Below are 22,809 nucleotides of genomic sequence, written 5' to 3' on the forward strand. Positions count from 1 at the left end.
TGCACTGCAAAAGACCCCTCCATCAAACTCATTAAGTTTGCAGACGACACTACTGTTATCGGCCTCATCCAGAACGGTGACGAGTCTGCATACAGACAGGAGGTGGAGCGGCTGGCGTTATGGTGCAGATACAACAACCTGGAGCTGAACACGCTCAAAACAGTGGAGATGATAGTGGACTTCAGGAGAAACCCCCCTGCACTCCCCCCACTCACCATCATGAACAGCACTGTGGCTGCAGTAGAGTCATTCAGGTTCCTGGGCACCACCATCTCTCAGGATCTGAAGTGGGACACTCATATAGACTCTATTGTGAAGAAAGCCCAGCAGAGACTGTACTTCCTTCGTCAGCTGAGGAAGTTCAACCTGCCACAGGAGCTGCTCGTACAGTTCTACTCAGCTGTCATACAAGCCATCCTCTGCACTTCAATCACCGTCTGGTTCGGCTCAGCTGCCAAAACTGACCTCCGCAGACTACAGCGAATAGTCCGGACTGCTGAACGAATCACTGGCACTACCCTTCCTACACTTCAAGAACTGTACTCTTCCAGAGTGAGTAAAAGGGCTCGCAAAATCACTCTGGACGCCTCACACCCAGCACACTACCTGTTCGAACTGTTACCGTCTGGTCGGCGCTTCAGAGTACCGCGCACAAAAACAGCCAGACACAGGAAAAGTTTCTTTCCTCAGGCTGTCTACCTTATGAACAGTTAAATATTCCCCTACTGTGCAATAAATATGTGCAATACTTTCTCATACGCACTTGTACACAGCACCTTATATCAATATACAATGCAATACTCTCTACATTCGCACTTGTACACAGCACCTTATAACCTGTATATTTATAACAATCTGTACATACAACTCAACATCCAGGTTTCTTCACTAACCGCATCTGTTTAATGTTCATCATTTTTTATTATTATTATTATTTTTTTTTTTTCAGATTATTTTGTGTTGTCACTTGTCACTTTATGTACACTGGAAGCTTCTGTAGCCAAAACAAATTCCTTGTGTGTGTGAAGCACACTTGGCAATAAAACCGATTCTGATTCTGATTCTGATTCTGATTCTGATATAAATGTTATAGAAACTAAAAGGGAGCAGAAACATATTGGAATATATATTAAAAACACTAAATCATATATATTTGCTTTATATATTACACTTAAACATATATTGAAATCAAATATAAATGTTATAGAAACTAATAGTGAGCAGAAATATATTGGAATATATATTAAAAACACTAAATCATATATATTTGCTTTATATATTACACTTAAACATATATTGAAATCAAATATAAATAGTAAAGAAACTAATAGTGAGCAGAAATTTATTGGAATATATATTAAAAACACTAAATCATATATATTTGCTTTATATATTACACTTAGACACATATTGAAATCAAATATAAATGTTATAGAAACTAAAAGGGAGCAGAAATATATTGGAATATATATTAAAAACACTAAATCATATATATTTACTTTATATATTACACTTAAACATATATTGAAATCAAATATAAATGTTATAGAAACTAATAGTGTTATGAAGCGGACAGGAGACAGAGGTAAGGAAACGTTAGGGTGTTTATTGAATGACAACAAGGAGCACATGAAGGATAGCCAGGAGGATCAGGAATGATGTTGGGGTCTTCTCCTCCGTGGCTGGGTAACAGGAATACACGAGGATGGACAGCACACACCAGATACAGCTGACAGAGGATGACACAGACTTGGAAGGACTGGAAGACAGGACGATACGGGAGGACCAGGAAGACTAGGGAGGAATACAAAGAGAACAGGTAAGTAAATCGTTTGTTTAGCTGAGGATGACTACGCTGAGTGGTCGCTCAGTTGTCCGCTTTCGTCGAGACGAGCCCGGACAATGAGCGACTGGAGTGCTGTGCTTTTATCTGGTGCTCGTGAATGTGATGCAGCTGTGTGCTCATTAGAAGTCAGGTGATGGTGATCTTCGTGAGTGGGGATCGTGAGAGCCTGACCAATCCGTGACAGTACCCCCCTCCCCAGGGCCCGCTCCTGAGGGCCGACACCTCCGACGCCGTGGTGGTCTCCCTCTGCCTCTAGGCGCTGGGAACTCAGGGTGGCTCTCATGAAACTCCACCATGAGACTAGGATCGAGAATATCAGCTCTGGGAACCCATGTCCTTTCTTCGGGGCCGTACCCTTCCCAGTCCACCAGGTACTCCAACTGGCCACCACGACGTCGGGAACGCAAGATCTCCTTCACTGCGTAGACGGCTCCTTCTTCTAGGAGCAGTGGAGGAGGGGGTTCCTCTTCGTGGTCAGGCTCTGTGGAGGGAAGAACAGGATCGTGATAGGGTTTCAGGAGTGATACGTGGAATGTAGGGTGAATACGGTAGTGAGAGGGTAATTGTAGTTTGTAGGTGACGGGGTTAACCTGTTCCACGATGGTGAAGGGACCAACAAATCGGGGACTTAACTTGCGAGAGGGCAAGTCGCATGCGTATGTCCCGGGTGGATAGCCACACCTTTTGTCCGGGTGTGTATCTGGGTTCTTCAGACCTTCTCCTATCGGCGGTTACCTTGCTTCGACGGACTGCCCTCTGCAGATGTTGATGAGCCTCGTCCCAGACTCTCTCGCTCTCCCGGAACCAGTGATCCACTGCGGGGACATCAGATGGTTCGCCATCCCAGGGAAAGAGCGGTGGTTGGAAGCCCAGGACGCACTGGAATGGCGTGAGTCCGGTGGAGGGTTGCCGCAGTGAATTTTGGGCATATTCTGCCCAGCCCAAATACTGGCTCCAGGAGTTCTGGTGACCACTGCAGAAGGTCCTCAGGAACCGTCCCACCTCCTGAATCTTCCTCTCTGTCTGCCCGTTGGTTTGGGGATGATATCCAGAAGAGAGGCTGACGGCCACACCTAGGAGCTTGAAGAAGGCTTTCCATAGACGTGAGATGAACTGTGGACCTCTGTCCGACACAATATCTTCTGGAATACCAAATGACCTGAAGACTTGATTAAAGATATTGTCGGCAGTTTCAAAGGCTGTGGGAAGACCTTTCAGAGGGATTAGTTTGACAAACTTTGAGAATCTATCTACTATGACTAGAATACAGGTATTACCTTCTGACGAAGGGAGGTCAGTGATAAAGTCCACTCCTAGGTGTGACCAGGGACGGTTCGGAATCGGCAAGGGATGGAGCTTTCCAGCGGGTAGATGACGTGGGCTCTTGGATTGGGCACAGTCCTTACAGCCCTGAACATATTGCCTCACATCCCTTGCCATGTTTGGCCACCAGAATCGTTGGGATACTAGCGAGAGAGTATTGTTGATCCCTGGATGTCCAGTGCCTAGCGAGGTATGTAAGGAGTGGATCAGATCTACCCGGTGTTCAGGTGGTATGAACTGCCGATGAGGAGGGCATCCCGGCGGAGCAGGAGCTTCCGGAGTGGCAACGACTGGAGGAGCGTTCCAGGTGATCGGACAAATGGAGATGTGTTCGGGAAGAATCTTCGTTGGGAGTTCTTCATGATCGTGATGCTCGTGTAAACGAGAGAGAGCGTCTGCTCTTAGATTCTTGGGTCCTGGACGATAGGAAATGGAGAAATCAAAACGTGAGAAGAAAAGTGACCATCTGGCTTGACGTGGACATAGTCTCTTGGCCTCTTTGATGTACTGGAGGTTTTTGTGATCTGTGATCACCTGGAACGGATGTTTGGCTCCCTCCAACCAGTGACGCCACTCCTCCAAGGCTAGCTTGATTGCTAGAAGCTCCCTGTCTCCTATGCTGTAATTCTGCTCCGCCGGGCTCAACTTCCGAGAGAAATAGGCACAGGGATGCAGTCGGGGCGGTGTATCATGATGTTGAGATAATACTGCCCCGACGCCGGTGGTGGATGCGTCCACTTCCACCACGAAAGGAAGATTTGGGTCAGGATGAGTCAGGAGTGGGGCCCTTGTGAACTCCTTCTTAAGAAGGCGGAAGGCTGCGGCTGCTTCTTTGGTCCACTCCAGTCCTTTGGGTTTACCCTTGAGGAGATTAGTGAGAGGTGATGTAATCCTGCTGTAGTCCTTGATAAATCGTCTATAAAAGTTAGCAAACCCAAGAAACCTCTGGAGCTCCTTAATGGAAGTGGGTTCTGACCAGGATAGAACAGCCTCAATTTTCTTCCCATCCATACGTATACCGGTTTGGTCAATGATGTATCCCAGGAAATGAATCGACTTCTGGTGGAATGAGCATTTCTCCGCTTTGAGGTAGAGGTGATGTTCTCTCAATGTGTGTAGGACCTCCGCAACGTGTTGGCGATGTTCGGCCTCACTCCGGGAGTAAATGAGGATGTCATCTATGTACACTATTACACAGTGGTGAAGAAACTCCCGGAGGACTTCATGAATGAGTTTTGGAATACGGAGGGGGCGTTGACCAGACCGTAAGGCATGACCTCATATTCATAGTGGCCAGTAGGGGTCACGAATGCTGTCTTCCATTGGTCCCCCTCACGTATTCTTATCAGATTATACGCGCTGCGGAGGTCCAATTTAGTGAAGACTTTAGCTTCTCGGAGCTGTTCCAAAGCGGCTGGTACCAGAGGAAGGGGATATCGGTATTTTACTGTACCGTTATTTAGGACCCTGTAGTCGATGCATGGACGCAGCCCTCCGTCCTTCTTGGCCACAAAGAAGAAGCTTGAGGCGGCTGGTGATTTTGAGTGACGTATGTACCCCTGACTCAGAGCCTCCCTTATGTAATCTTCCATTGCCTGATTCTCTGGAAGCGAGAGCGGGTAGATCCTACCTCTTGGCAACTGGGCATCTGGAACTAGGTCGATCGCGCAGTCCCATGGCCGATGCGGCGGTAGCTGGGAAGCTCTCTTGGGGCAGAAGACATCATGAAAGGAGCTGTACTCCTTAGGAATGTGGATAGACTGCTTCTCAGGAGGGCTCTCGACCGATGTTGCAAACAAAGAAATGGGGTTCCGACCTTGAAGAGGGAGATTTGGAAAACAGGCAGGTGTACATCCAGATCCCCATTTCTTTATCTCTCCTGTGCCCCAAGAGATGATGGGATCGTGCTTCACCAGCCACGGGCGCCCTAGAATGATGTCCATATTTGCACCCTCCAGAACCAGAAATTGAATCCTCTCTTGATGTAACACCCCCACTTGAAGAAGGATGTCTTCGCATTGTCGATGGATACGGGTCGAAGATCGAGTGCACTGGGTTATCGGTTGTATCTGGTATATATGCGAGGACGCCTCAGTACGGAGGTGGAGTTGACGACAGAGGGATTGGGAGATGAAGTTCCCTGCTGACCCGGAGTCGATGAGGGCTGTGACAAGGAGAGAATAGAGGCAGTAGTTATTTGTACGGTGGTAGTAAGTGGTTTACATTGTTCAATATTCGTACTGAATACACTCACTGAAGTCCGAATGGGACGAAGGGGACACTCCATACGGGTGTGTCCACTGACACCGCAGTATAGACACAGACCCCGGGTCAGCCTCCTCTGTCGTTCCGCTGATGTCAGTCTTCCAGACTCTATTATCATGGGTTCTGGTTCTGGAGAGGCTGTTGACTCAGGCGATTGGAGGAGTGCAGACGAGGGGGTGATGGTGTCCTGTTGATAGGAACGAAGACGATCGGAACATCGGAGAGAATGTTGGATGAATCTCTCCAGACCCATTGTATCATCTAATGTGGCCAGTTGGATTCGGAGAGTGGGTTCCAAGCCGAGCCGGTACGTGGTCAACAACGATCTCTCATTCCATCCACTTGCAGCTGCTAGAGTGCGAAACCGGAGAGCATATTCCTGTGTAGATAGAGTACCTTGCTTTAGATGATACAGCTGCTCTCCAGCGGCTACTTCCCCATCAGAACGTCCAAACACCTCTTTGAAATACTCCGTGAAGGTAGTGATGGAATTCATGACCGGCCCGGCTTGGTTCCAGATCGTCTCAGCCCATTTAAGTGCAGGTCCAGAGAGTAGAGATACGATGTAGGCGATCTTTGACTTATCTGTGGGATATAGAGAAGGTTGCATTTCGAATATGAGGGAACATTGTAACAGAAAACCATTGCACTCCCCCGCTCCGCCTGAGTAGGGCGCTGGTCGGGCCATGGGACTGGAAGGAAGGGCCGAAGAAGAAACTGTGGAGGCGGAAGTGCTCGGTGCTGGTGGTGCGTTGGAAAGTGGAGCTGGTGGCTGTAGAATCCGCTTCAACTGGTCCACCAGCTCTTGAAAGTGATCGGGGGTGCTCATGTTGTCGTCGTTATGGGTCCGGGCTTCTGTTATGAAGCGGACAGGAGACAGAGGTAAGGAAACGTTAGGGTGTTTATTGAATGACAACAAGGAGCACATGAAGGATAGCCAGGAGGATCAGGAATGATGTTGGGGTCTTCTCCTCCGTGGCTGGGTAACAGGAATACACGAGGATGGACAGCACACACCAGATACAGCTGACAGAGGATGACACAGACTTGGAAGGACTGGAAGACAGGACGATACGGGAGGACCAGGAAGACTAGGGAGGAATACAAAGAGAACAGGTAAGTAAATCGTTTGTTTAGCTGAGGATGACTACGCTGAGTGGTCGCTCAGTTGTCCGCTTTCGTCGAGACGAGCCCGGACAATGAGCGACTGGAGTGCTGTGCTTTTATCTGGTGCTCGTGAATGTGATGCAGCTGTGTGCTCATTAGAAGTCAGGTGATGGTGATCTTCGTGAGTGGGGATCGTGAGAGCCTGACCAATCCGTGACAAATAGTGAGCAGAAATTTATTGGAATATATATTAAAACTTACATCATATATATTTTCTATATATATTATACTTAGACACATATTGAAATCAAATATAAATGGTATAGAAACTAAAAGGGAGCAGAAATATATTGGAAAATATATTAAAAACATGAAATCATATATATTTGCTATATATATTACACTTGAAAATGAAGGAAATATAGAACTATACAAAATATGGGAAAAATGTACAGAAATCCCAAACATTAAAACAATAATTCACAATATGAATAGATACTATATTTGTATACTGATAATACTAAAATAACACTGGTATATTGTTTCAGAGTGATCAGTATTCTATACCGAACACAATCCACACTCTCAGACTGCAGTGGCTTTTATCCCAGTATCTAATAACCTGAGGGATTAGGAATTGTAATGGAAGAAAGAAAGATTAGGACTCTTGAGCAATTCATTATGCCAGAGATTTGGTGTGAGCTGCAAAAGCTGCATGTGTCCAAAAGAAGGAAATAAATTAATCAGACAAAAGCGTCTGAAACAAACACCTCTGACACGTGATTTGTCAGCATGGTATTTCTTATTGAGCCTATTTTTTGGGGGAATGAGGATGTTGCAACCGCACAAACGCGTGAGCATCACCCATTTTCACCACACTTCTGCTTCTGCAGTGTAAAAACAGCACAACAAACCACACTCTCCCATGAATTATGAGCACATGATCCTGTCAAAAAGCAAAATCGTGACAAACAACCCTGCTTTCACAGGACTTGCCTCTGTGTGAGTGGGATCCCAAGGTTAACTGGAGAGCAAGGCACACAAAAACATGCAACAAATAGACTGTAGCGATCACTGTCTTGGTAAATCACTTCCCAAATTCAAAATATAGACCCCTGTCATTATTTTATATGACCTATAAAAGGTTCAAATGCTATGAATTTTAAATTAATGATGTGGGTATAACATGCTGTAGGTAGGCTGCAAAATAACCTTAGTGTTTTTATACCATACCATAGGCAAGGCAAGTTTGACTTTATAGCACTTTTTATACATGATGATAATTTGAAGTGCTTTACATAAACAAGAATAAACATATAAGAAATAAAAAAGGACAACAATGAAATAAAATGATTAAAAACCAATTAAAAATAGGGTTAAACGACATAATACAGACAGACATGAACAGTGTGATATGTCGGTCGTAGCAGTAAACAGATGTGTTATATACTGTAGTTACTACTATATAATTATATAGTTACAATATACTATGTTACTATAGTAAAGTGTATTATACTACAGTACATATACTACACACACTCACCAGCCACTTTATTAGGTACACCTTGCTAGTACCAGGTTGGACCCCCTATTGCCTTCAGAACTGCTTTAATCCTTCATGGCATAGATTCAACAAGGTACTGGAATTAGTCCTCAGAGATTTTGGTCCACATTGACATGATAGCATCACGCAGTTGCTGCAGATTTGTTGGCTGCACACCCATGATGTGAATCTCCCATTCCACCACATTCCACAGGTGCTCTATTGGATTGAGTTCTGGTGACTGTTGAGGCCATTTGAGTACAGTGAACTCATTGTCATGTCCAAGACACCAGTCTGAGAAGATTAAGTGCCCACAGAACTATGGCTCACTGGATACTGTATTTTCTCTTTTTCGGACCATTCTCTGTAAACTCTAGAGATGGTTGTGCGTGAAAATCCCAGTAGATCAGCAGTTTCGGAAATACTCAGACTAGACCATCTGGCACCAAAAACTATGCCACGTTCAAAGTCACTTAAATCACCTTTCTTCCCCATTCTGATGCTCGCTTTAAACTGCAGCAGATCGCCTTGACCATGTCTACATTCCTAAATACACTCAGTTGCTGCCATGTGATTGGCTGACTAGTAATTTGCATTAACAAGCAGTTGGAAAGGTGTACCTAATAAAGTGGCTGGTGAGTATATTACTCTAAGTAATATTATAGTAACATTAACTCTTTGTTCTGCTACAGCATACTGTGGTGTAAAATTGAAATGATAAACTGTAAATTACTGTAGTATACTTTAGTTTTACTACAGTAAACTGTGGAGTATTATAGTATAATAACCCTGTGGTTGTAGAAAACTACAGAACTGGATAATTTGTTTATAATACTATTGTTGTTGTGTCACAATAGCAACTATAGATTATACTTTATTGACTATAGCATGGTTCCAAAACAGTATAATGTTTACTATAAATTATGAGATCAAATCACTGCCTAAAGTATTGCTGTCGCGGATAGAAAAATAAAGCGCGCAAATGAAAAAATTACATTGCGTGTAAAATTATAACACACAAAAGTGAAAACTAAACTAACACAGGCTCATTGTGAAAACCTAGCCCTATATACATTTCTGAAGATCATGAATTATGTAGCCAGAGGTACGTATGGCTGCATTTCGTCTTTAAAACGAATGCTACGGGGCGGTATGATGCTGTTCCTTTTCGCGCTACCAGCTGACCGCTTACTTCCGTATGAACAGTTTTTTGCCGTTGTTACCAATATGTCCAGTAGCTCGCCACATACATCGGCAGACTTGAGATACAAAAGGGGGGTTGACCACGACGACGGACGTTGAACGGTTCCAGAGAGGAAGTAAGACAAAAAATAAAATAAGCAAGTAAATAACAGGGTGACAATGTTGTAAAATTTGAAAACGTGGTAAAAATCAGGCGAGGGCTTTGCTTTTCTTTTTAGGGAAGTGGATGGGCGATGATCAATCGGTGCTTTTTCAACATTATTGGTTGGGTTTAGGGAAGGGTGTGGGTGGGGAGAATTTGGTCGGTTGGTCAGTGAGTCAGTCAGTCAGTTAACAGCGGTTTCTGGTGGATTTAAGTGAGAAGAGCGGGTGCGAATGGTAGTCGCGAGAAAAATTTGAGATCTGAAAAAGCATACATGGCGGCCTCTGGTGGATTCACAAAAACAAAAAACATAGCTCCTGGGACGTATTTGGCACTCTCGAGAAATCTATATAGGGGTACATGATCAGAATGAGCCTGGGTTGAACTAAACGCAGAATAAGAAACCCCATACTGAAAGATAATGAGCGTGAACCAAAAATGAAAACACATTTAGGCTAAATCATTTCCTCCCGCTCATACTTGAAAGTTTCGTGTGCTTACAATCTTTTCCCCTTCGCACTTGTTCCCACATTCTGCACTAGCGTTTCCAAAAAGATGCAATTACAGTTTCATTTAAATCATGGGCGGGCTTCAGCATCATCATTGGTTCACTAGTCAAGATTGACAGTTGCTCCTCTAGCCAATCAAACGAAGGGGGAGTTGACGTCACACACAACTCCTTGCTGCTCAGTGCGACTACTTTTGTATTGACTACTAAAAATGACTACAGCACTGTTTTCATGCGGGATATTCTGTGGTAAATGAACAATAAGATACACAACTCAAAGAGACGCGATGTTTAGTGTGTCTCATTTTTACTTACACTGTGTATGTGTGTGTGCGTGGTGCTAAAGTCCGCTGAGAGGCAGAATGAAGAGCATCTGATGGAGTCATCATCACATAAAACTGGCCTGAACGAGAGAGACGACAGATGCTTAATTGTCAAATCACATTTACTGTCGCTGAGAGTCTTATCCTGATAACACAATTAGGAAATTATTATGTATGAAGAGTGTGTGAAATCACACTGGGAATCTATTCATTTTATATCATAACAGAGAGAGAGAGAGAGAGAGAGAGAGAGAGAGAGAGAGAGAGTGAGAGTATGTGCATTGTATTCCTTATAGTGTGGGTACCCACATGTCCCCACAAGTATAGTTTTCATTCATTCATTCATTTTCCTTCGGCTTAGTCCCTTTATTCATCAGGGGTCGCCACAGTGGAAAGAACTGGCAACTACTCCAGCATATGTTTTACACAGCAGATGCCCTTCCAGCTGCAACCCAGTATTGGGAAACACCCATACACACTCATTCACACACACATACTCTACGACCAATTTAGTTAATTTAATTCCCCTATAGCGCATGTATGTTGACTGTGGGGGAAACCGGAGCACCCGGAGGAAACCCACGGCAACATGGAAAGAACATGCAAACTCAACACAGAAATGTCAACTGGCCCAGCCGAGACTCGAACCAGCGACCTTTTTTGCTGTAAGGCAACAGTGCTAACCACTGTGAGCCACTGTGCCACCTAATTTAATTTTATTTACAAATGTTATATATTCTTATGCACGAATGCTTAAACTAACTTGATGTGAAATAAACCGAGCTTTATGGTTGTCTGGGAAGCGCAGCAGTATTCTATACAGGGCCAAATTAACTAAATAAATCAATGATGAAATAAGATAGGGTAGCATGGTGGTGCAGTGATTAACACTGTCGCCTCACAGCAAGAAGGTCGCTGGTTCGAGCCTTGGCTGGGTCAGTTGGCATTTCTGTGTGGAGTTTGCATGTTCTCCCCATGTTTGCGTGGTTTCCTCCGGGTGCTTCAGTTTCCCCCAGTCCAAACACATGCGCTATAGGTGAATTGAATAAGCTAAATATACCATAGAGTATGTGTGTGAATGAGTGTGTATGGGTGTTTCCCAGTGATGGGTTGCAGCTGGAAAGGTATTTGCTGCGTAAAACATATGCTGGATAAGTTGGTGGTTCATTCCGCTGTGGCAACTCCTGATTAATAAAGGGACAATTATAAAGGGACAATTCTTTCAATTATCAGTCGAAAAGAAAATAAATGAATGAATGAATGAATAAAATAAGACAAATAAATCGCTAAATACATAATTTGATTATTTAAATAATTAATAAATGTAGAAAAAAATTCGTACAATTATTTTTTGTATATAAAAGTATTTATTTATATAGATATTTAATTATATACAATGAATTAATAAATTAAAATGAGCAATAATATATATATATATAAAATAAAAATTATAAAATAAATATTTGTAATAATTTAATCTATATTAATGATAAACTATTATTAATCAATTATTTTAACAATTGAATAATGTATGATCAACATTCATTTATTTATTATTTATTTAATTTTGAGTAATTTGGTCTTACATAGTATTCAGGTACAGAAAATCAATAATTAAATGTAAAATAACACTGTATAGTCTTCATAATAAAATAAAATAAAATAAAATAAAATAAAATAAAATAAAATAAAATAAAATAAAATAAAAAAGGGCAGCACAGTGGCTCAGTGGTAAGCACTGTCACCTAACAGCAAGAAGGTTGCTGGTTCGAGTCCCGGGTGGGTCAGCTGGCACTTTTCTGTGGAGTTTGCATGTTCTTCCCGTGTTGTGCTCCGGTTTTCCCCCACAGTCCAAACACATGCGCTATAGGTGAATTGAATGAACTAAATTGACCATAGAGTATGTGTGTGAATGACTGTGTATGGGTGTTCCCCAGTGCTGGATTGCAGCTGGAAGGACATCTGCTGTGTAAAACATATGCTGGATAAGTTGGCGGTTCATTCCGCTGTGGCGACCCCTGATGAATAAAGGGACTAAGCCGAAGGAAAATTAATGAATGAATAAAATAAAATAAAATAAAAATTATATATACATATTCATGTGTCAGAATGCTTTAAACTCACTTTAAAATGCTCACAGAATCACAAGTCTTAAAAACACATGCAAACTATAAACATTCACTGCATTATAATTATACCTGACAGTGGCTCCACAAATCACGTGTTCTGAACTGTGGTGCCTGGTTGACTATAATATATCGTGCAGCCATAACAAAAAACAGACTGACTTCATACAGTACACTAGAACTCAAGCCTGTACAGACCTGCTGTTTGTGTGAATGTGTGATCTGCTGCCGTCTGCATGGACACAGCGCTGGCTGATCCCTCGCTCACAGAGGATGCTGGGAAATATTCACATCGTGCCTCTTCTCTGCTCTCTTCTCCAGCAGGACTGCCTGCATTACTGAAAGAGTTTTCAATTACACTATCAGAGAACACAAGCATGAAGCTTTTATTCTAGCCGAAATAAAACAAATAAGACTTTATCCAGAAGAAAAAATATTATAGGAAATACTGTGAAAAATTCCTTGCTCTGTTAAACATCGTTTGGGAAATATTAGAAAAACATTACACAGGAGGGCTAATAATTTGACTTCAACTGCACCTTAATATCTGGTTATTTAGCTTATATAATATTTATAATGGGCGATGCGGTGGCTCAGTGGTTAGTACTGTCACCTCACAGCAAGAAGGTCGCTGGTTGGAGTCCCGGCTGGGTCAGTTGGCATTTCTGTGTGGAGTTTGCATGTTCTCCCCGTGTTGGCGTGGGTTTCCTCCGGGTGCTCCGGTTTCCCCCACAGTCTAAACACATGCCCTATAGGTGAATAGATTGTACTAAATTGGACGTAGTGTATGTGTGTGAATTTGAGTGTATGGGTGTTTCCCAGTACTGGGTTGCAGCCTGAAAGGCATGCGCTGTGTATAACATATGCTGGATAAGTTGGCGGTTCATTCCACTGTGGCGACCCCCTGATGAATAAAAGGTCTAAGCTGAAGGAAAATGAAGGAATGAATTAATATTTATCAGTTCACTGAGATGTTGTCACGTTTTGCTGTGCGAAGAATAAGACTCATGTTGAATATGAGGATATAATGAAGTATAAATAGACAGGATGTTACCCAAATAGTAATAAAACATTAAATAAAATCTGATTAATGGTTTTGTTCTTAAGTTACTTTAAGTTTTTATCTTATTTCTAGTCCAAATATCTACAAATTCTAAACTCAAGAAGCCAAAGAAGTCACTTTTATAAGGAGTTTAAGCACAGTTGTGTGGAAACAATGTGTGAATATAGTCAGCCTCTAATTTGCTTGTTAAGTGTGACGTCACGTGAGGCGGCTTCTGTGTCCAAGTGCTATATCAAACTGTATGGGGAGACTCAACAAATGGTAATAATAAACATTTAAAATAACATACTGATTTTTAAACTACGCATTTTCAGTGTATGTGTGGATTAACAATATATATGTGTCATAGTTTTAGGTTTTTCATGATTGAGAAACACTATAATCTAGAATTTATTGATTAATGAAATCTAATATCTCAAATAAAATAGGCTTTGATGCAGCAGCAATAATAATAATAGTATAAAGCGACTAAGTCGAAGGAAAATGAATGAATAAATGAATTAATTAATTAATTAATTATCATTGTTATTTATTTATTCATTCATTCATTTTTTTCAGCAATCTGGGGTTGCCACAGCGGAATGAACTGCCAACTTATCCAGCATATATCACTGGGAAGCACCCATACACTCTCAATCACACATATACATACCGACAATTTAGGTAACCCAATTCACCTATAGCGCATGTCTTTGGTCTCTGGGGGAAATCGGAGCACCCGGAGGAAACCCACGCCAACACTGGGAGAACATGCAAACTCCACACAGAAACACCAACTGGCTCAGCTGAGTCTCGAACCAGCGACCTTCTTGCTGTAAGACGATTGTGCTACCCACTGCGCCACCATGACGCCCTATTATTGTTATTATTCATTCATTCATTCATTTTCTTTTTGGGTTAGTCCCTTAATTAATCCGGAGTCGCCACAGCGGAATGAACCGCCAACTTATGCATCACATGTTTTGCGCAGCAGATGCCCTTCCAGCTGCAACCCATCTCTGGGAAACACCCATCCACACTCATTTACACTCATACACTACGGACAATTTAGCTTACCCAATTCACCTGTACCGCATCGATTCATTATTTGCTGATGTTTTTTGTAATTGCATGTGCTTCCTAAAATTGCAGCGCGTTAAGCTCTCTCGACCACCGTTTAAACAGCCCCTCAGCCGTGGGTGAGTAAATTAAGCAAATCTTCGTTTTTTATTGAACTGCCCCTTCAAGTTGCTGATGCTGGTCATATTTCATACCTGCTGGGATCCAGTGAGTCTGGCTGTGGGAACCACATTAACCAGCCCTCCGGCTCCACCTTTACCCTCCAGATGTTGATCTGAGACCTGATTCACTCGATACGTCACCTGAAGAAGAAAAACAGAGACTGTCATTAATAGTGTTTTGTTTTTTTTGCTTTAAAAATATACATAGTGTAATGTAATTTCATGTGTGTATTAATATAGCGCATTTATCGTCTATGGCCACACACCCAAAGCGCTTTACAATCATGAGGGGGGTCTCTCCACCACCATCAGTGTGCAGCATCCATTTGGATGATGCGATGGCAGCCCCAGGACGACGGCACCAGTGCGCTCACCACACACCAGCTATAGAGGGAGTGGAGAGACAGAGATACAGCCAATTCGGTGGATGGGGACGTTTGGGAGGCCATGATGGTTAATGGCTGAGAGGGAATTTAGCCAGGACACCAGGGTTACACGCCTACTCTTTACAAGAAGTGCCATAGGATTTTTAATTACCATAGGGTCAGGACCTCGGTTTAACATCAGCACTCACTAACTATATATTGTCCCCTTCATTTTACTGGGGCATCAGGACTCACACAGACCGCAGGCTGAGCGCCCCCTGCTGGCCTCACTAACACTACTTCCAACAGCAACCTAGTTTTACTATAGTTTTACCCTACATTCTATGATCTAGAATTTATTGATTGATGAAATCTCATATCTTAATTAAACATAGGCTTTGATGAGGCAGAAACATGAATAATTATTAAATAATAACAATAATAATAATAATAACAATAATAATAATAATAATAATAATAATAATAATAATAATAATAATAATAATAATAATAATAATAATAACAATATGAATAATAACAATAACAATAATAACAACAATAACAATAAATAATAATAATAATAATAATAATAATAATAATAACAACAACAACAACAACAACAATAACAACAACAACAATAATAATAATAATAATAAATAGTATAATCATAATAAATAGGGGCGACGCAGTGGCGCAGTAGGTAGTGATGTTGCCTCACAGCAAGAAAGTCGCTGGTTCGAGCCTCGGCTGGGTCAATTGGTGTTTCTGTGTGGAGTTTGCATGTTCTCCCTGCATTCACGTGGGTTTCCTCCGGGTGCTCCGGTTTCCCCCACAGTCCAAAGACATGCGGTACAGGTGAATTGGGTAGGCTAAATTGTCTGTATGTGCATGAGTGTGAATGAGTGTGTATGGATGTTTCCCAGAGATGGGTTGCAGCTGGAAGGGCATCCGCTGCGTAAAACATGTGCTGGATAAGTTGGATAAGTTAAAAAAATGAATAAATAATAATAATAATAATAAATGCATTTATTGTTATTATTAGATATGTATTTATTACAATAATAATTATGATTATTATTATAGTAAAATTGCACAAGAATAACAACAAGTTACAAAAAGAGTATTTAAACAAATATATTTCAATAACATAAATTATATATTATAGATATAAATATTAATGACATTTCTTCCTAATTTAAATTAAAAAATTTTTTTTTTTGCATAAAATAATTTAAAAGAGCAAGGTTTACGGACAATATTAGTTTAATTGATTTGAGTACATCATTATATTTACACTTTTAAGATTATATATATTATATCCATGCATTGATAAAAGAATCAAGCTACCAAACATATAAATGTAGCCATGAACTTTTCCATTAGCAATTTGTATGGAGTTATGACATTCTTCCTGTAAAATCAGGCCATATAAAAGCAGCAGTCTGTTTTGTTTTGGATGTAATTTTGTGACATCTGCTTTTCTATGGCCTGATTTTACAGGAAGAATGTCATAATTCCATACAAATTGCTACTGGAAAAGTTTCCAGCATCTCCAGGCTGAATTTCTCAATTCATCCCCTTAATAATCATCCATCCAGTGTATGCAGGGAGCTGTGCATGATCTAATTTAAAGGTCTATAAGGACACAGTTGTTCAGTCAAAGAATAAGTATTTGTAAAAAAAAACCCTTAACATCAGCGCCCTCCCTCCTCCTCTCCTCCAATTATCTGTTATGTGACCTGCCTCCTGACTGACATGTGACAGCGGCTCGGTGCCAATCCCAGCCAGAGATTACAATCACATGACTGCCAGTGCTAATGGGTGACACTCAACAAAACGACATGCATAATAAAAATAAAATCAATGTGCATTCAGAGAAAAAAAGAGCCATTTTTGCCATTGTGATAATATTTTCATGACAAGTACATTTTCTCACATGCTTTCATAACTGTAATGCATCCAGATGATTGGATTTATTATTATTATTTTATTATTATTATTATTATTATTATTATTATTATTATACCATTGATAATAGAATTTATTATTATTATCAATATTAATATTCATATTCATATTAATATTATTTTTTATTATTATTATTATAAGCATTATTATTCTGTGGTTATACTTTTATTACCGGAATACATTATTTAGTACTTACTGTGATACCTTTAAATACTTTTAAATCAGAATCATTACTAAGCGTAAATTAAAGAAAGGCAGTGTATCAAAAAACTATAGCAATGCATTACTATTCAATTTAGGATATATTTAAACATAGTTTTATTCATAGCTACAAATAAATGTTTATTAAAAAAGTTTATATTAAAACTAAAAAATAAATAAATGCAGTTTTTAATCTGTATTATGAATGAATATTAAGATTAAAGGCAGTGCAACAAATACTATAAAAATGAAATAATAAAAACATAAAATAATATAATAATAATAATAATAACAACACAATTTATTATTATTATTATTATTATTAACACAATTTTTTATTATTATTATTGTTGCTGTTGTTGTTATTATTATTATTATTATTGATAATAATAATAATATTTCATATAAAATTTATATTATTTAGGCGACGCAGTGGCGCGGTAGGTAGTGCTGTCACCTCACAGCAAGAAGGTCACTGGTTCGAGCCTCGGCTGTTTCTGTGTGGAGATTGCATGTTCTCCCTGCGTTTGTGTGGGTTTCCCCCACAGTCCAAAGACATGCGGTACAGGTGAATTGGGTTGGCTAAATTGTCGTAGTGCATGAGTGTGAATGAGTGTGTATAGATGTTTCCGAGAGATGGGTTGCAGCTGGAAGGGCATGCGCTGCGTAAAACATATGCTGGATAAGTTGGCGGTTCATTCCGCTGTGGTGACCCCGGATAAATAAAGGGACTAAGCCGAAAAGAAAATGAATGAATGGATGTATATCATTTAAAAATATTTGTATTTAAAATGCTGAATAAATAATTAAACCTTATAATATATAATATATTTTTCTTCCCATTCCTTTTTGCTGTACCTCTCAAGCTTTATCAGGTTGGATGGGAAGCGACAGTGTACAGCCATTTTCAGATCTTTCCAGAAATATTCAATAGGATTTCAGTCTGGGCTCTGGCTGGGCCACTCAAAGACATTTACCGTGTTGTTGTGAAGCCACTCCATTGATATTTTGGCGGTGTGCTTTGGGTCATTGTCCTGCTGGAAGATGAACCGTTGCCCCAGTCTGAGGTCAAGAGCACTCTGATGCAAGTCTTCATTCAGGATGTCTCTGTACATTCCTGCATTCACCTTTCCCTCTATCCTGATAGTCTTCCAGTTCCTGCTGCTGAAAAACATCCCCACAGCATGATGCTGCCACCACCATGCTTTACTGTAGGGATGGTATTAGCCTGGTGATGAGCGGTGCCTGGTTTTCTCCAAATGTGGCGAGGAAACCCACGCCAACACAGGGAAAATATGCAAACTCCACACAGAAATGCCAACTAGCTCAGCCAGGACTCGAACCAGCAATCTTCTTACTGTGAGGTGACAGTGCTAACCACTGAGCCACCATCCTGACATTTCACATGTGCATATCATATATCACAATTAAATCTGAAAAACTGAATAAGTGGGACAGCACATCAAACTGAAACCCAGATAATAAACAACAAATCTTATAGCTGTATTATACTATACTAGGAAAGAAGAACTGTAACAAATCCAGCATGCATCGTGGAACAAACGTCTTGATCAATTGCATAAAGCATCATGTGACGCACACAACTTAATAACAAACATACCTTCAGCTGTTGGTCCAGCTTTATCTTCTTGATTTTTGCAAATGCAGATAAACGTCTTGGTCCTGTGGTATATAAACATGCAATATAAAACCAAATACCTAATACAATACATCAACTTTTTATTTAACTTCCTACTTGTACTCTGAAAACCACACAAGTATTTTTAAAACCAGCCAAAAAGTTCAGTATGCATCCACAAAATTTTATTATTATTATTATTATTATTATTATTATTATTATTATTATTTAATCATTGCCTTCTCAAATTTACAGTGCGTGTAAAGTCCTGCATGCATAAAACATTTTTCAGATCTGTGGGAAAGCGATGCAATGTGTGTTTGTGTGTGTGTAATGCATTACCTGAGTGAAGTGTGTGTGAGTTGACTTGAGCTCCAGCTGATCCATCAGAGCTCTGACTCTCACAGATGATCACAGGGACAAACACTGCAGTCATGTGAGAGTCCGCTTCTTCTGCTATCAAGGGGTTTACAAATCGATCGGGATGTGAAACATTACTGCCACCAATTGAACTGGAGTGTGATAATAAATTCAATCAATAATCAATCAATCAATAAAATGATAATATTTGCAATAATATTTAATTCTGCACAAACACACACACATACAGTTGAGAGCAAAATGATTATCCCTCCTGTGAAATATTTATTCTTATTCAAATATTTCCCAAATGATGTTTAACAGAGCAAGGAAATTTTCACAGTATGTCTGATAATATTTTTTCTTATGGAGAAAGTCTTATTTGTTTTATTTGGGCTAGAATAAAAGCATTTTTTTTTCAACCATTTTAAGATCAATATTATTAGCTTTCTTAAGCAATATTTTTTTCCCATTGTCTACAGAACAAACCATCGTTATACAATGATTTACTACTGTCATCATGGCAAAGATAAAAGAAATCAGTTATTCGAGAAGTTATTAAAACTAAAAATTTATAACACGGTGGCTTAGTGGTTAGCACTGTCACCTCACAGCAGGAAAGATGCTGGTTCGAGTCCCGGCTGGGTCAGTTGGCATTTCTGTTTGGAGTTTGCATGTTCTCCCTGTGTTGCTGTGGGTTTCCTCCAGGTGCTCCGGTTTCCCCCACAAGTCCAAACACATGCGCTATAGGTGAACAGAATAAACTAAATTGGCCGTAGTGTATGAGTGTGTATGGGTGTTTCCCAGTACTGGGCTGCAGCTGAAAGGCCATCCGCTGTGTAAAACATATGCTGGATAAGTTGGCGGTTCATTCCACTGTGGCGACCCCTGATAAATAAAGGGACTAAGCTGAAGGAAAATGAATGAATGAACAATATGTACATATATAGCCAGGGGTGGACTTAACCAATAAGTGAGGTAAGCAGCCACTTGGTTGTTGCTAGATCGGATATGGATGCGGCCGGAAGTTAACAAGAATTGTTTATATTATTCATTAAATTTCCCATTTATTGTATTTTATTAACGTCTACCCCCACCCCAACCCTAAATCCAACCGTCACAGTAATGTAAAAACAGTAGTCGTACTGAGTATTATTTATGTTATCTATTAAATTACCCAATAAATTGTACTTTTTAATGCCTACCCCCAACCCAACCCTAAACCCAACCATAACAGTACTGTAAAAATATGAATTATTGTTATACAGTGTCAAAAAAATGCACTTTTGGCCGGCTGCGTATCCGATCTAGACTTTACCCAGCCACTTGGGGCCCCGGGGAATTAGGAGACCCTGATCAATGCCAAGAAGCCTATATTAATCAAAAGCTCTTTTATAAATGTTGTAAAATCGGTCTATAACCATTAAGATTTTAACGTTATTACTTCTTTTCAAAATTCATTCATTAGTTCATTTTTCTTCAGCATAGTCCCTTTATTCATCAGGGGTCGCCACAGCGGAATGAACCGCCAACTTATCCAGCATGTGTTTTATGCAGGAGATGCCCTTCCAGCTGCAACCCATTACTGGGAAACATCCATACACACTCATTCACACTCATACACTACGGCCAATTTAGCTTGTCCAATTTCCCTATAGCGCATGTGTTTGGACTTGTGGGGTAAACCAGAGCACCTGGAGGAAACCCACGCCAACACAGGGAGAAGCTCCACACAGAAATGGCAGCTGACCCAGCCGGTACTCGAACCAGCGACCTTCTCGCTGTGAGGTGACAGTGCTAACCACTGAGCCACCGTGTCACCCTTCTTCTCAAAATGAATAGTGGAATGTTCCTTCCGTCGTGCGCATGCAAATATTAAAATCTAATCACAAATATGGCTAATTAACTGTACATAGTTAGCTTGTGAACTTGTTTAATTTTACATTATGATAAAGGCTTCACTTAAAATATAGCTTTAACATGCCGTTTATTTACAACCCCCCCAAAAAAATCTACAGAGAAAAAAATAGAGAGAAAAAGAGTGTTGGGGTGACAGTGGCGCAGTGGGTAGTGCTGTCACCTCACTGCAAAAAGGTTGCTGGTTCGAGCCTCGGCTGGGTCAGTTGGCTGTGTGGAGTTTGCATGTTCTCACTGCGTTCGCGTGGGTTTCCTCCAGGTGCTTTAGTTTCCCCCACAGTCCAAAGACATGCGGTACAGGTGAACTGGGTTGACTAAATTGTCCATAGTGTATGAGTGTGTATGGATGTTTCCCAGAGATTGGTTGCAGCTGGAAGGGCATTCACTGTGTAAAACGTGCTGCATAAGTTCGCGGTTCATTCCGCTGTGGCGACCCCGGATTGATAGAGGGACTAAGCCGAAAAGAAAATGAATGAAAAAGAGTGTTTTGAGTTTTAATGCTAGGGCCCCATACCTGGAATTGCTTAGTGCCACCAAATCACTAAGGGGGCTCCTGTATACAGCGTATTGTTTTTGTTAACTCCTCTGGCGAAAAAAAAAAATTGTGTTGTCGAAAAATGAAATTCCCACATTTCAATCCCACATTTTTATTTTAAATTGGGAAGTAATCAGGGGAACACGGTGGCTCAGTGGTTAGCACTGTCACCTCACAGCAAGAAGGTTGCTGGTTCGAGCCTCAGCTGGGTCAGTTGGCATTTCTGAGTGGAGTTTGCATGCTCTCCCCGTGTTGGCGTGGGTTTCCTCCGGGTGCTCCAAAGACATGTGGTATAGGTATATTGGCTAAACTAAATTGGCCGTATGCGTGTGCATGTGAGAATGTATGGATGTTTCCCAGTACTGGGTTACACCTGGAAAGCCATCTGCTGTGCAAAACATATGCTGGATAAGTTGGCGGTTCATTCCGCTGTGGTTGACCTCTGATGAATAAAGGGACTAAGTCAAAGGAAAATTAATGAATGAATGTAATCAGTATGGAAGTGCGGTATTTTATTAATCAATTTGACAGGGACGATGTGTTGTCACCGTTAAAAAGAAAATTAAATAGTTTCATTTATTCATTTTCTTTTCAGCTTAGTCCCTTTATTAATCTGGGGTCGCCACAGTGGAATGAACCGCCTAAATAATTTCATTTCATTTTCAATTTTGGCAGATATTTAATGAACAGTATTTTATAATAAAACTGATATTTTTAAATATCTATACAAAATACAAATACCTCATTATCGTTTACAAGTCATTAGTATTATAAAACGAAGAGCTGTTTACTTTTGCCTGGTATCTTTTCACTGACCAGCAGATGTCCTTAGCGTGCTGTTTGGCGCTTCATTTTGCGAATATTGTTGGTTGTTTCGAAGTCTGAGCAAATTTCGCTTCTGTCATCACTTATTTATACGTATTTTGTAATTATAGTGCGCTCTACAGGTGCTGTCAGTCCTGCATTTATTTACAGGATTCACACGACCTTTAGCCTACTTGTAAAGGAACACATTTTTATCCATTTCAGTCAGAGCGCAAGAACACACGGCGTCGCTGATTGGCCACAGCTCACTTTCTGATTGACAGCTTCTTGATCTTCGCAATTCTATTGGCTGTCAGAATGGGCGTACATTAAAGCCCGCCCTAAATGGTG

General features: G+C 40.7%; 1 protein-coding gene across 1 annotated transcript in view; it reads right to left on the minus strand.

The window, feature by feature from the left end:
• Window positions 1-14,800, minus strand: part of LOC130243414 (upstream stimulatory factor 2) — a 27,212-nt gene extending 12,412 nt beyond the window's left edge. Inside the window, exons 1-3 of the mRNA XM_056475582.1 lie at window positions 14,703-14,800; window positions 12,585-12,724; window positions 10,253-10,340 (exon numbers count right to left, since the gene is read on the minus strand). Of these exons, the coding sequence (XP_056331557.1) occupies window positions 10,253-10,340; window positions 12,585-12,724; window positions 14,703-14,740 (266 nt within the window). The 5' untranslated portion in view covers window positions 14,741-14,800. The remainder of the gene's footprint in view (window positions 1-10,252; window positions 10,341-12,584; window positions 12,725-14,702) is intronic.
• Between the last annotated feature and the right edge of the window lie 8,009 nt (window positions 14,801-22,809).

The sequence above is a fragment of the Danio aesculapii genome, chromosome 16 (assembly GCF_903798145.1).
Source record: "Danio aesculapii chromosome 16, fDanAes4.1, whole genome shotgun sequence".
NCBI lineage: Eukaryota > Metazoa > Chordata > Actinopteri > Cypriniformes > Danionidae > Danio > Danio aesculapii.